This window comes from Drosophila serrata, unplaced genomic scaffold, assembly GCF_035046125.1.
Source record: "Drosophila serrata isolate PLE 108 unplaced genomic scaffold, ASM3504612v1 contig_165, whole genome shotgun sequence".
NCBI classification, from domain to species: Eukaryota; Metazoa; Arthropoda; class Insecta; order Diptera; family Drosophilidae; genus Drosophila; species Drosophila serrata.
The window spans coordinates 1,304,684-1,317,300 of record NW_028257063.1 but is presented as its reverse complement, the minus strand read 5'-3'; the positions used below and the strand labels follow the sequence as shown (position 1 = coordinate 1,317,300).

Below are 12,617 nucleotides of genomic sequence, written 5' to 3'. Positions count from 1 at the left end.
GATGAGAAGGGCGTATCCGTGAAATAACCCCAGTAGTCTCTCCATTTCATCCGCTTTCCTCAAGTGTCTGACTACGACTAAAACGAACACTGCAGCGCTGCAGTTTTTAACCTTTGCATGCGAATCAGTCGATTCCATCGGGAGATTACCGCTTAAAAAACGACTTCTTGGTGATTCTGCTCATCTTCGATAGCGGTTACGGATCACCTTATTTATATTTAATTCAAAATAGAGAATGCAACTGCAGCGGTGCGTCTCGTTTAGTTCAATTTGTACTGGCTTGAGAAAATGTTAACTTTAGAGGATATTTGCCATGGCTATGGCCTTCTTATTGGCCTGACGTCCTACCGTCTGGTCAATGGTAGATATCAACAAACGAGGATAACCCAGGCATATGCCCTCATCATGAACGTGGTCGTCATCTGTACTTTGCCATTTGTTTTCTGGGATATAGCCAATGGAGTTAGGTTAGGGCCCTGGCTACCCGGAAAGATGGACATTGTTCCGTTTGTTCTTTACATTGTCGACTATGCGGTTATAGCCTATATCCTGGTTTCGCGATGCCAACGGGACAGCGTGGTAATAGGCATACTCAATTTGTCCGATCGCCTGACTCGGAATATGGATCGAGCTGGACTGAGACCGAACCCGCAGCTAAGAAGACTGCTGCACTTGAAGTCCTTTACATTGGCATACATGAACATTAGTTCAGTGGCAACGATGCTCTTTCAACAATCGGGAGTCCTGAAGACATTACAGAATAGCTTTGCTTACAGCATTCTAAACATAACTACGTACTTTTACTTTGCCTCCAATTGGCAAATAGCCAGGGGATATGATTATTTAAACCAACAACTTGGTTCAGGAAGGACGTCAGAAGAAGAGATCAGAAATCTCTGGTCCCTTCATTTGCTTCTCGGGCGCATGGCCCAGCGGATAAACCGGATCTATGGACTCCAGATGCTCGTCTGCCGACTGGATTACATCATTTGCGACATTGTTGGTGGCTATATTAGCATTATTTTCCTGAATCAAGGATTCAATTTTCGAGTAGTGCATGCGACTTCAATATTGTTGGCGCGATCCCTGGACTTTTTCATCAACGATTTAATATGTGAATTGAGTCAAAGATATCAGTGCCATCCGAAGGACGAAGCAAGCGAGCGGATAATGTCCCAGGCGGTAAGTTAACTACAAAAATAAATATATGTATAAAAAAGTATATTATTTGATTAATTTTATAGCTAACTGATTATCTGATTTATGAAAGCAGCATGCAGCTTAATTTAAAGGTCTGTGGACTCTATATAGCCAATAGGAGCCAATGGCTTCAAATGATTGGATTTATAATATCCAACTCCACTCTGCTTGTGCAATTCTATATTATACTGAAAGAGGATAATACAAATTAATTTGAGAAATGTAAAAGAACGTATATCTTAGGTTTAAATAATGTGAATTTTTCGTATTTCAGGTGCGAATATAATACATAACCTTTAAATTTTTATGTTACCTCTTAAAATCTACACACGCAAGGACATGCCTTGCTCAAAATATAATCCTTGCCCTTTTAATGAACCCAAAACTTACGTCAAAACAAAGGGATTAAGTTTTATGATCTTGTTTACAAACAAAAGTGTGACCCTTTCTCGAGGATCAAGAACAGGTACATATGCCTGCCCCCCTGCCCTACCTGCTCAATAGGAAATATGTGCAAGTGCAAACTTACCTGATTCCACATAAATATGGCGAGTTTTGGGACTCTTCACATCATTCGCAATTGAAACTTCAAGCATTCAACACACGCAACGCCCCACAATGGAAGGAGGTCCTCTGTCGTTCATGCAATTCAATCCCGCCTGCCTGGTGCTTCTGGTGCTGGGGATCTCACTGCTGGACTACATGGTCTACACTTGGTCTGCCGAACAGAAGGACGCCAGGACATGCATCACATCCACAAGTGGATTTGCAAGGCGTCACAAGATGTCCCGCAACAGAAGCGAGGATGAGACTCCGCTGGCCAGATGCTGCGGCCTGAGCCACCTGCGATTGCGTAATCGCGTCAAAGCTTTGGCCGGCGTCAAGCGACGGCTCGATCAGGAGTTTTAACACTGCAAAACAGCACACACTACTTATAGTTAACAATTACACTAGTTACTTTAGCTTTAAACAATGCAAATATCAATAAATTAACACTTTTCACTTGCAATTTCACATTTTCTTTTCACTTTTTCTTTTAAGCGGGAGTTAGTGTTGGTAAAACATCAGATCACCTATCGATATTAGCGATGTTGGATATTGTTTTCACAAGATCGGTTTTTTTCTTTATCGATATTTTGAAAATGTGTTCTGTTCTTTAACATCTTACACGAATTAAATTATTAATTAAACATTTATCAAATTCATAGTAATTTTTTCATATAATATATTTAAAATATGTGCATGGCTTCAAAAATCAAAAGTATCGATGTTTAATTCGTGAATCGATAGTGGAAAGCATCGGCTCTAGTGGGACTATTGTGACTTATCCGTAATCCGTGACCTGAGCTTTGTGTGCTTTTATTTTTATTTGAAAAAGATTCATTTGTTAATTTCTAATGTTACTATCACTTCTTCGTCAATTAAAAATAAATAATTAAATTTAAAATATGTATGAATCTTATTATTTTTATAAGTCTTGTTATTTTTATATAAGTAACAATATATATGTCGAGTTTTATGGAGTTTTATTTTTATGATGAAAATGGCTTCACAATTAAAAATTTAAATAAATATATTTAAATTAAAAATATGGTTTTGTTTTTATTAAAAAAAAATTAATCAAAAATATAACCTTTTCTGTCACAGAAAAAAGTCAAAAACAAATATATATAATATAAACTATTATTTTTCCTTAATTAAAAAGAAAATATATATATATCCTTGTGAATTAGATTAGAGTTTACAACTAACTTTTTATTGTTGAAATAAAATTTGTAATATACTTTTCAGACCTGTTTATTTTATGGCGGTAATGCTATAATTTATAGCATACAGTAATTTATAGCAGCAGCAAACAATTCGTATTGATGTGGTAACATCATTTATAACAGTGTCCACAAAACTGGGATATAATTTCGAGTTGCCAGATCCACTTGTCAATCAGCTGTTCGGCGGCTTAATAAGAATTCCTTTCAAATCACGTTTTCTCCTTTTCTGATTTTGCTGCGCAAAAAGAAAGTTTAACATTTAATTAAACCATGGAGAGTTATGCCAACGCTCGGCAATTGCTCAAGGAGCCTGTCTCCTTTGCGTGAGTATTGGAATTGAGACATTATAAAACGTCCTTTCACCAGGATGCTTGTTTCTTTCTCCAGCCAACTCGTGGACAAGGGCGTCGAGTTTGAAATGGACATGTCGCATCGCGACTATGACGACGACGACGACGAATTCGAGGATTGCGAGGACTTGCCAGCTCCGGATGCTCTTGTTTCGCCCTGGCTGCGTCCCTTTGACGAGCTGCGCGCCCTGATGCAGCCCATCAGCGAGGACATCTACAAGCGGATCATCCGCCAGGGCCATGCAGAGCGTGACCCAGTGCCGGACAAGGCACGCGTCTCGATCCGCTACAGCGGCTACTGGGAGGGCGTTGGAGCCCCCTTTGATTCCTCGCTGCTGCGCGGCACCAAGTTCGAGTTCGAAACCGGGACAAAGATGGTCCTCGAGGGACTGGAGGCCGCTGTGCGTACCATGCGTCCATACGAACAAGCCGAGTTCATCATCTCGTACAAGCTGCTCTTCCGGGAGCTGGGCTGTCCGCCTCGCATCAAGCCCAAGGCCGATGGGCTCTTCAAAGTGGAGGTCATTGACTATACAATGATCGGAGATGGGCAGGCCATCGATGGCATACCCAAGGAGGATCGCGACAAGTTCTATGTGGTATATCCCAAGGCCCAGGATCTGCATTTGTATGGCAAGGATTGTGTGAAGCGTTCGCGCTTTCGCTGCGCCGCCACATCCTTTGAAAGGGCCATTGAATCGCTGAACTACTGCCGTCTGGCCAACGAAGAGGAGGAGCGCCAGCAGACCGCCCTGCTGCTTACCCTCTCGGTAAGGATTTGCTATTATATTATGGGATTATGATTTATATTCTTTATTTTCCAGCAAAACCTTATGGTCTGCTACAACAAGTTGAGTCTTCCCCGTCGCGTTTGCATTGTGATGAAGGATGTACGCCGCCTCACTGCCAACGATCCTCCGTGCAAGGCTCTCTTCCACGAGGCTCGAGCCTTGACCTCGCTGGGCGAGTACCAGCGGGCCCGCAAGATTCTAATGCTGGCGCATTCCAAGCAGCCGGCCAACAAGGAGATCAATGATGAGATTGAGTGTTTGGATAAACGTATCAACAAGTACGAGGAGGCCAGCCGGGATCTGTGGTCCAAAGCCTTGTGGGGCACAAAGGCCAAGGAATCTCCCCTTATTGCCGAGACCAATGAAGATTCTCTTAAGGAAGCCAAGGACAAGAAGTTCAAGGAGGAAATTGAGGATTTGATTGAACAGTTTAAAAAGTGTGGAAGGACTTCGATGAGTTTAAGCCGCCGGGTGTATTCGAATGCGGAGGTGGAAGTGTTCAGTGATATGGTCAAGGATCACAATATGAAGCTTATGTACTCGCATATTAACCCGGATCTCCTCACCTTGTCAAAGAAGGAGGAAAAGTGATGAAGGGACATAAAAAAAAGGAATCTTTCTCCAATTGAAGTATTTGGGAATCACCCAGTAAACTTAATCCACCAAATACCAAGTGCCATTAAGACTAGGTTCTAGTAGAACCATAGTTACTTACTATGATCATGTTTTCATTCTTACTAACAAAGAATCTCATTGTTTTGTTACATTTAACACATTCCAACAGAAATCAAAAACGCATATTCGATAGCTATTAAGTTCTTGAAGGACCAAATACTATTGTTATTACATTAATTAAATGTAAAACCTTACAAATTAATTCCCCTTTGTTGTATTTTTAAGCTCGAGCTCTTGGTTAAGCTGGCGATGTAGACAGTCCAAGCAGGTGCATCCCTTGTTGTGCTGCAGGACGCTTACCTCCTGCAGTTCAAAGCTGCTCGAATCGAAGGTGGTGACCGTTTCCGATCTAACGAATTTGCAGTACCAAAAGGTGCAAATTAAGAGGCCTAAAATTAGGAGTGAAGTTTGGGTATCAGGAAGAAGTTTCTTGTAGCTTAAGACTCACCGATGGAGGCCATCCAAAGCAGGAGCAGCATCAAGGGACAGTAGTAATTGCCCATCACGAACATTTCACCATTGCCAAGGGTTCTGTTGCCTGCATAGGTTTCCAGGACCTTCTCCATGAAGGTATCTCTATAGAGTTGGACAAGATCTGACCTATAACCAAGAAGAAACTCAATGGAGGGAATATTTACGTTGCTCTTTGAATGCTTGCAGTTTAAGAAATGTCCACTGGCTTTAGGCTTCGCACAGCTTAATGCTTTACTTTCTTAAGGAATGGATAAGCAAACAGTTGTTCGGCTACACAAGGTCTTGTTTTTGTAAAATGGTGTGCGTTGTAATAAACAAATATGGTTACTTATGTGGATAAGCCACACTTTAGTAATTAATATAATGTTTTTTATATGAAATTATATAGATTTTGTTGTGGGATAGTCCTAAGAACTTGTTTGAACAATTTCAAGTTACAAATATTGCTTTAATTGCTTTCTTTTGCCATTAAACCATTTAAAATAAAATCATTTTAATAGTTTAGGTAATAAATCTGCTGAAAATTATAACTAAATCGAATTACTGACACCGTTTTGATTTAATTATATATAATATAATACATTTAATAAGATTTAATTATTGTTAATTATTTTTTGAAAATATTAACATACGCGCCTTACTGCTTACTTCTGTTACTAGTCTGGCAACTCTGCCAACAAAGCTTTTGGTCTCACTGTTACTGTTAACTGTCACTGTTACTGTTAAATAAATTTAAACTGCTAAACTTATCTCAATTATCTGTTTATTGAGCTAATACCAATATCATGGCCCCTATTTTAAATTATCCATGATTACATTAATATTAATATGCCAATTTTACTCTTTAAGTTTACATCGCCGAGAAGTTATTCGTTTAACAGTGGAATAACGCAATCTACACCACTGTACATCGTCAACTCAAAAGTTTTGAGCTTTGGCGCCGCTCTTTGGAAAGTCTTCAGATTCTCTTTTTGAAATTCAACGAGTAAGGTTGGTTCGCAGCGGGTCGCGCACAAAAATTAAAACAGCGGCAACAATTCTTTATTGTTCTTAGTGCCCATCGACGACGAAAATATAAAAAATACAACTAAAGAAAGAATGAAAAGGAGAAAACAAAAGAAAGGAACGAAAGCAAAGTCGTTAACAGTGTGTTTGTGCGTGTGTTTGTCTGTTGCGGCTGCATGTGTAGAGGAAATTTGGCAGCAAGCCGCAAAAATATAGCAAAATATTTCAAAAGCATTGCAGAAATACGATTAAACCCAGCGCTCGCGTGTGTCCCTGTGTGTGTGTGTCTGTGGTGGTGTTTTTGTTCTATCAGAATAAAACAAAAATTTGTTGAAATGCCGAACTTTAATCGAAATTAAAACGCTGCACAGCAACAACAATGCCAAAGAGAGAGAGAGAGAGAGAGAGCTCTTTCATTGATGCTGTAAACATAACAGCTGATTGGCTCCCCCCACTCTCTTTTTGGCTCCGCTCTCTTTTGTGGTGCATTGTTGTCGTTGTTGTTGTTGTTGCGGTTGGGGGAAAATTCAAACGAAATGTTGGCCAAGTTTGAATGGGTGAAAATTGAGAAAACTAGAGAGAACTAGAAAACAAGAATTTGTGAGTGGCCCAGTAACGTGGCAGGTGGAAACTACCAAGAACTAAATACGAAACTAAATTCCGGTCTGTGTCGTCTCACAGTGTAAAAGAAATACAAAACAAAAAAATAAATCTACATAATTTGAATTTGTACAAAGCAACCGGCGGCTTCTTATCGAAGTCATTGAAAAAAAAACAATCAAAACCTTAAAAAACCAGACGGAAACGACCCGCGACATTGAAGCTAATTCAATTTTAATACACTCGAACTTCAATAATTTGAAATTGTGGTGTTTTCAAGCTTTTTGAGCTTCCTAGTGTCAGGAAGGTTTCTCAGTGTAGAGTTTTGAAGTTAAACTAAGAGTCGGTCTTAAGGGGATCACTTTAATCACTCGTTTTTAAGTAAATTAAGGAGTTGAAAGCAATTTATTAAAAGAAAATCACAATTTTCTGTTTTATATATATTTCTTAAACTTAGTTTTTATAATTTTTCCACTTGAATTTCACTGAAACTTAAGCCTAAACTTTTCATTTGTAGCTTAAAAAGCATTTTAAAGTATTAGTAGCTGTAGATTTTGAAAAAAGTACCCAAAAAATCTGCTCACAGCTTTTTATATTGTTTTAACAACATTATTTCTGTTCAAAATAATTTAAAATTCGATTAAACAGAGTTTAGATAATTAAATTAGCTTTCTTTACTTCGGTTTTTATTAGGACAAAAATAATAAACCAGGCTTCTAAAGCAACTTAGTTCAAGAAAAAGCCTAGAAATTTTAACCCAAAAAATATTTATTTTAAAATCTGGGAATCCATAGTCAAGTTTGTTCGACTAAAACCAAGGTTTATTTCCATGTTTACTAAATAAAATGAATAATTTGTTAAATTTTCAAGCATCTTTTAGACATATTTCAAGGCTACATATCTTGTTTTAACAAAAGATCCATTGTATCTTGTATCTTTTAGTTAATTTTACGGAAGTTTGTAAAATTCTTCACACGTCTACTCGCATTGCCTCGCTCTTCTCCCCCTTTTCGTTGTTCACCGATTGTCCCCTCCGTTTGTCGTCATCTTCGCAACGAACAGGGTGGCAAAACAAAAAAGCAAAAAAGAAAGAGAATAGAAGAAGCCGAAGAACAGCAACAAAACGAAAAAGAATCTCTGTATCTGTTGTCTCGCTCGAAGCGAGAGGAAAAGAAGCAATAATTAATTAATTAATAATAAATTATTAAACGGAACGGCATTATTTTACTAAAGGAGAATAATCGGCAGCGTTTTGATTAATTTTATAATTTGTGGGCATTACAACGAAATTTTTACACCTTAATTAACATTAACGTGGCCTTAAGAATTCGGTCAATCGTGTGAGTAGAGCAAAATATTACAGTAAAAAATATACAACAAAAATAAACAACAAATTACATTTTGTTTACTACTTTGTGTGTGCCAAGCTTTTTCACCCATTTTCCCTGAATCAAGTTTTCCCCTTTTATTGATTTGCATTTTGCACTTTCATATACGAAAAAAATATAGCAGAGAAATTTTTAGAAACCTTTTTTTATTTCCACTCACGTGCGTACCCCTATACAAATTCCACCCGCAAAAAAAAAACCACATAATTAAATTGAATATATATTTATAAATTTATAAGCTTCTTGTCACTAATCAATCACCGGGCATTAAATTCCCCTCTCCACACCTGGAAATCTAAAAAACGCAGGGCTGAAAAACAAAATAGAAATAATACTACAAACATTGAGGTTGCGGTTTTAAATTCTTTTTAAATAATGCAATTTATATATATTTTTACTTTTACGAAACAACGCAACACCACATCCTGCTGCTCAACTATAAAAAAAACCATTCTACAAATTGCGTTGCATGAAACGGTGAGTGAAAAACAACCCCTCTTTCCCTGAACCCAACCCCCCTTTTAAGGATAAGCTTAGTCCTGGGCTTGGTTTCTGGTTATTCTGGGTGTGTTCCTTTAATGGCTCTATGAAGACGTTCCTTTGCGGCGATCCTTTGGGTTGATAAAAGTTGGAAAAGTGCGTGTTTTGCATTTGCCAACCCTCGATTTTGCTTCTAGCTGCGTATTGTCTGACTCTCTCCAGTGAGTCCTCCGTCCTTGGTCCTTGGCAGCCACCCCAAAAAAAAAAAAACACAGCGAGGAAACTGTGTCACAGGCCGTTGGCGCTGCAAAGGCTAAAGGGAAAATAGGCAAGGCGAAAACTCAAGCACTGGGAGAAATAATATAGATTATATTCTACTATAAACATATATATTCAAATATGACTTTGAGATAGTGGAAGTATTTTGAGAAGTATTAAAGGCAGAGAAATCCTTAAGATACATTTGTATCTATAACATATTGTATAAAAATGAAAATATTAATATTCTAAGCATGGCAAACCTTAGTTTTTGTAAGGCTAAACTATGTCTAAATCTTCCATTTTTAATAATATTTAAAATTTACCAAGTTTATTTAAAGTTAAACCTTTAAAAAATTTTTATTTAACCTAAAACTAGGTCACCTTTTATTGTTATTTTTCTTTGGCATTACAAACCATTATTTTTTGCCCTATGACAGCTGCATTTTCCGGCCTCACCCTAACGGTTCTGCCACCCAACTTTTCCTCCTACTCTCTCTTCCTCTCTCTCTTCCTCTCTCTCTCTCTCTCCACATCCTTTGCCGGTCAAAGCTTTTCCCCATTTTCACCCATTTTGGCAGAAGCTTTCTCCATGGAAAATAGAATGTGATTCGTGTAAACAAACATGTAGTTTTTTTTTACGATTTCCCTGAGATTTTGTTGGCTGGAAGCAACACGCGTTGACAAATCAATTCCAAAAAGGAGCCTTAATAATTTACACGTTGCTGGGGGCAACCTGGGTCCTTAACAGGGTCCTCAAGTGTGGTCAAAACAATTGGCCCCAGGGTTCAAATGCCCTTCTTTCTCTCTCTCTACCGAGTTTATTTGCAGGCCAAGAGGGGGAGATAAGGATGGGTGAGGCGGGTGGAAAATCAATAATTTTCCTTGGAACCTGAGATGCGTAATTCTCTCGACTGTCCCCAATCGATATAATGGGGGGTACTCGGATCGATAATAAACAAGTTTCCTCATACTTTGGGGCCAAAGTCGAAAGGTTTCCCGAAACTCGCACTGTGTGTGTGTTGTCTGGCTTGTGTGTAAAAATTGTTTTACTGCCTGTGAACCTTGCCTTTACAACACAACTTAAATTGTATAAGCTGCATCACGCAATTGTTTTTCCCCCTTTTTCTGGTCGTGTTTGACCTCTGACGTGGTCTCTGTCTCTGTGTTGCGTGCTCAAGAGAAACTTTGGCAGGTCACCACTGCGTATGCTTAATGTCTTCGGATTTAGCTGCAAAAATATCAAGCATACGCCCCGTCTGCGCTCGCTTGTTATTTCCCCCTTTTTGTCAATACCAAAAATAGACCAACCTTGACACTTTGGAATTGCAAAACGAGAAACGCAAAACCGAAGTTCATTCGCTTTCAATATCTCGGCGGCAGCTAATAGAGTAATCGAGTAATCGAGCTAAATTAAATGCAATTTCATTTCAGACACGACATTTTTATTAGAGCTTTCTTGAAGCAAAGCGAAAAAAAAATACTTAAAAATTGGTTTAAATTTTCTAATAAGCAGTAGGAAAGGAAATATCAATAGGAGAGCTAAATGATGTAGCACTAAGATTTAAAAACCATGAAAACCAGTTGTTAGTAATTAAATGTTGAGCTTATTTATCAAAAGATAATTACTTCGTGATTAAAGGTTTCTTGTTCTAAAGTTAAAAGGTTTTATATTTAGATATACAATTTTAAAGAGCTATAGAAAATATGAATACTATATAGATTGGAATTGAAAAGCAATATTCGTTATTGTATTATACTTTATATTCTATATATTCATGTTCATATACATAGATCTTATCATTCGAAAGTTTAACCAAGGCTTTTAAAGTTCTTTAAATACTACAAACTTATTTGTTTTTATTATTTTTTAGCATACAGATAAATCGCAGAGTATCCAAAAATACCGTAACATCTTTTCCTGATTATTTTCCCTAGTATTTCCCACAAATCCTAAGCTCTAATGCCTTATCAACTAGAATAAAACATAAAGAAATATAAAATATATATGCAAAATATAGCTGAGAAATGCAAATAAGAAATGACATCATCGGGGGACTCAAGCTTCAGGCATTTGGTGAGTGTGTTTGAGGCGTGTCATCATTTTAGACATATTTTATTGACCCATTAAGGGGGGATATGGCCCCAAAGATAGCCCTGGCCTGTTGCTATCTCTGGCCAAGTTTGTGGACAGATTCATATCGGCAAACAATAACCATTCATTAAAGCAATTAAATGTGATAGAGAGGCGAAAGGCACTGATAAGATAAGATGACTCAGGCAGTATTTTGATTCGATTATTGTTTATTTACGTACACCTTGTTAATCATAAACCCTTTTATTATTATTTATATTTATTAAATATTTATTTTATGTGACGACCTTCAGGCCTGTGGTTTTTTTTTTGTTTTAATCCGAATGCCTGGCTTGACTTGTCTGGGATTGGATTGGATTGGATTACCCAATCTCTATTTTTAGCTCGTGTCGTGGTAAACGGAAATCATTTTCAATATTTATTCGCATTTGAATGTGATTAGCAATGCGCACTTTGTGTGCATTTCAAGTGTGTTTGCTCAGTGAATACCTCTATGTCTCAAAAAAAAAGAAGATGAAAGAAAACATGTTAAAAGAATGCCTGGCAACAGGTGACGCAATATGCCAGAGGCTTTCTCTTTGGGTCTGGGGCCATTCAACCCATCAACCCATCAACCTCTGACCTCCCCTCTTCGGAGGTGCAATTAAAACGGAAGTACTGCTAGCAACCTGTTGCCGTTTCTTGCCCAAGCCCAAAGACCGCCCGGGCTCATTAAATTCGAGCTTGGGAAGTGGGCTGGCCCAGTCCGGCCATTGGCCAATAGTTTGCATGTTGGCATTAATTAAGCTTCAGGCCCAAACCCATGCGACTCTTCTGGGAATATGAACCATGTTTATTACTCCACGAATATTACTCCATGAAAATTTGCAGAACGTCGTCAAAGGAAAATATGGAATTACAGAGGCAGAAAAGAGGTTTAAGTTAGAGGTTAATCAAGGTAAAATATATAGGTATTTAGGGTTTAGTTTGGGCTTTTTAAAAAACTGATTTAATATCTAGAGAATACATTCAAATTGTTCCTAAGTAAATAATGGTTTATAATATAGATTGGTGTTATGACTGTTTTTGTTATCGAAAAAACCTTGAAATCATTTTGGAAAATTGAATTTGTTCATGACTAAATTATAGCTTTAAAAGCATGCTAATTATTAATTGAATTCTTTATTATATTAATGATGTCATGTACGAAATGGTATATATAATTTAAAGTTAAAATGAATCATTTGGTTGTCATTTGGGATTATAATCTATAATCTATATTCTATCTATTTCAATAAATATTTACTACCCAAAATACGATATTTTAGAGTTCATAAAGAAGAAAATATGTATCATATTATATTAAAAATAAAATAGATACTTAAAGAAATATATTTCCTACTTTTAAATGTATGTTTTTCTTCTGGCCAACTAAGTTAACATATTTAAAATATATCTATAAAGTGATTGTTATATTTTAATCCCCCAAAAGAAAACCCCCTAAGATTTAATATGCAGACATGATTCAAGGACTAATTATAGTCACAGGTCAG

The 12,617-nt window shown here is 37.4% G+C and overlaps 4 protein-coding genes across 4 annotated transcripts; 3 read left to right on the top strand and 1 right to left on the bottom strand.

Annotated features, from left to right (window-relative positions):
• The first annotated feature begins 288 nt into the window (after nt 1–288).
• Nucleotides 289–1,486, top strand: LOC110185505 (putative gustatory receptor 59b). The gene is made up of 2 exons (XM_020954400.2): nt 289–1,182; nt 1,475–1,486. Exons 1-2 carry the CDS (start codon nt 289–291, stop codon nt 1,484–1,486), a joined length of 906 nt encoding a protein of 301 aa, XP_020810059.2.
• Nucleotides 1,478–2,209, top strand: LOC110185497 (uncharacterized). The gene has a single exon (XM_020954392.2). It carries the CDS (start codon nt 1,819–1,821, stop codon nt 2,107–2,109), a length of 291 nt encoding a protein of 96 aa, XP_020810051.2. The 5' UTR covers nt 1,478–1,818; the 3' UTR covers nt 2,110–2,209.
• Nucleotides 2,210–3,128: 919 nt separating this feature from the next.
• shu (inactive peptidyl-prolyl cis-trans isomerase shutdown) lies at nt 3,129–4,987 on the top strand. The gene is made up of 3 exons (XM_020954386.2): nt 3,129–3,292; nt 3,357–4,089; nt 4,144–4,987. The coding sequence occupies exons 1-3, from the start codon at nt 3,240–3,242 to the stop codon at nt 4,699–4,701; spliced, it is 1,344 nt and encodes a 447-aa protein (XP_020810045.2). The 5' UTR covers nt 3,129–3,239; the 3' UTR covers nt 4,702–4,987.
• LOC110185506 (uncharacterized) lies at nt 4,984–5,446 on the bottom strand. Its single transcript, XM_086827370.1, has 3 exons — nt 5,424–5,446; nt 5,234–5,361; nt 4,984–5,174 (listed from the first exon to the last, which is right to left on the bottom strand). The coding sequence occupies exons 2-3, from the start codon at nt 5,349–5,351 to the stop codon at nt 4,984–4,986; spliced, it is 309 nt and encodes a 102-aa protein (XP_086683496.1). The 5' UTR covers nt 5,352–5,361; nt 5,424–5,446.
• Nucleotides 5,447–12,617: the final 7,171 nt, after the last annotated feature.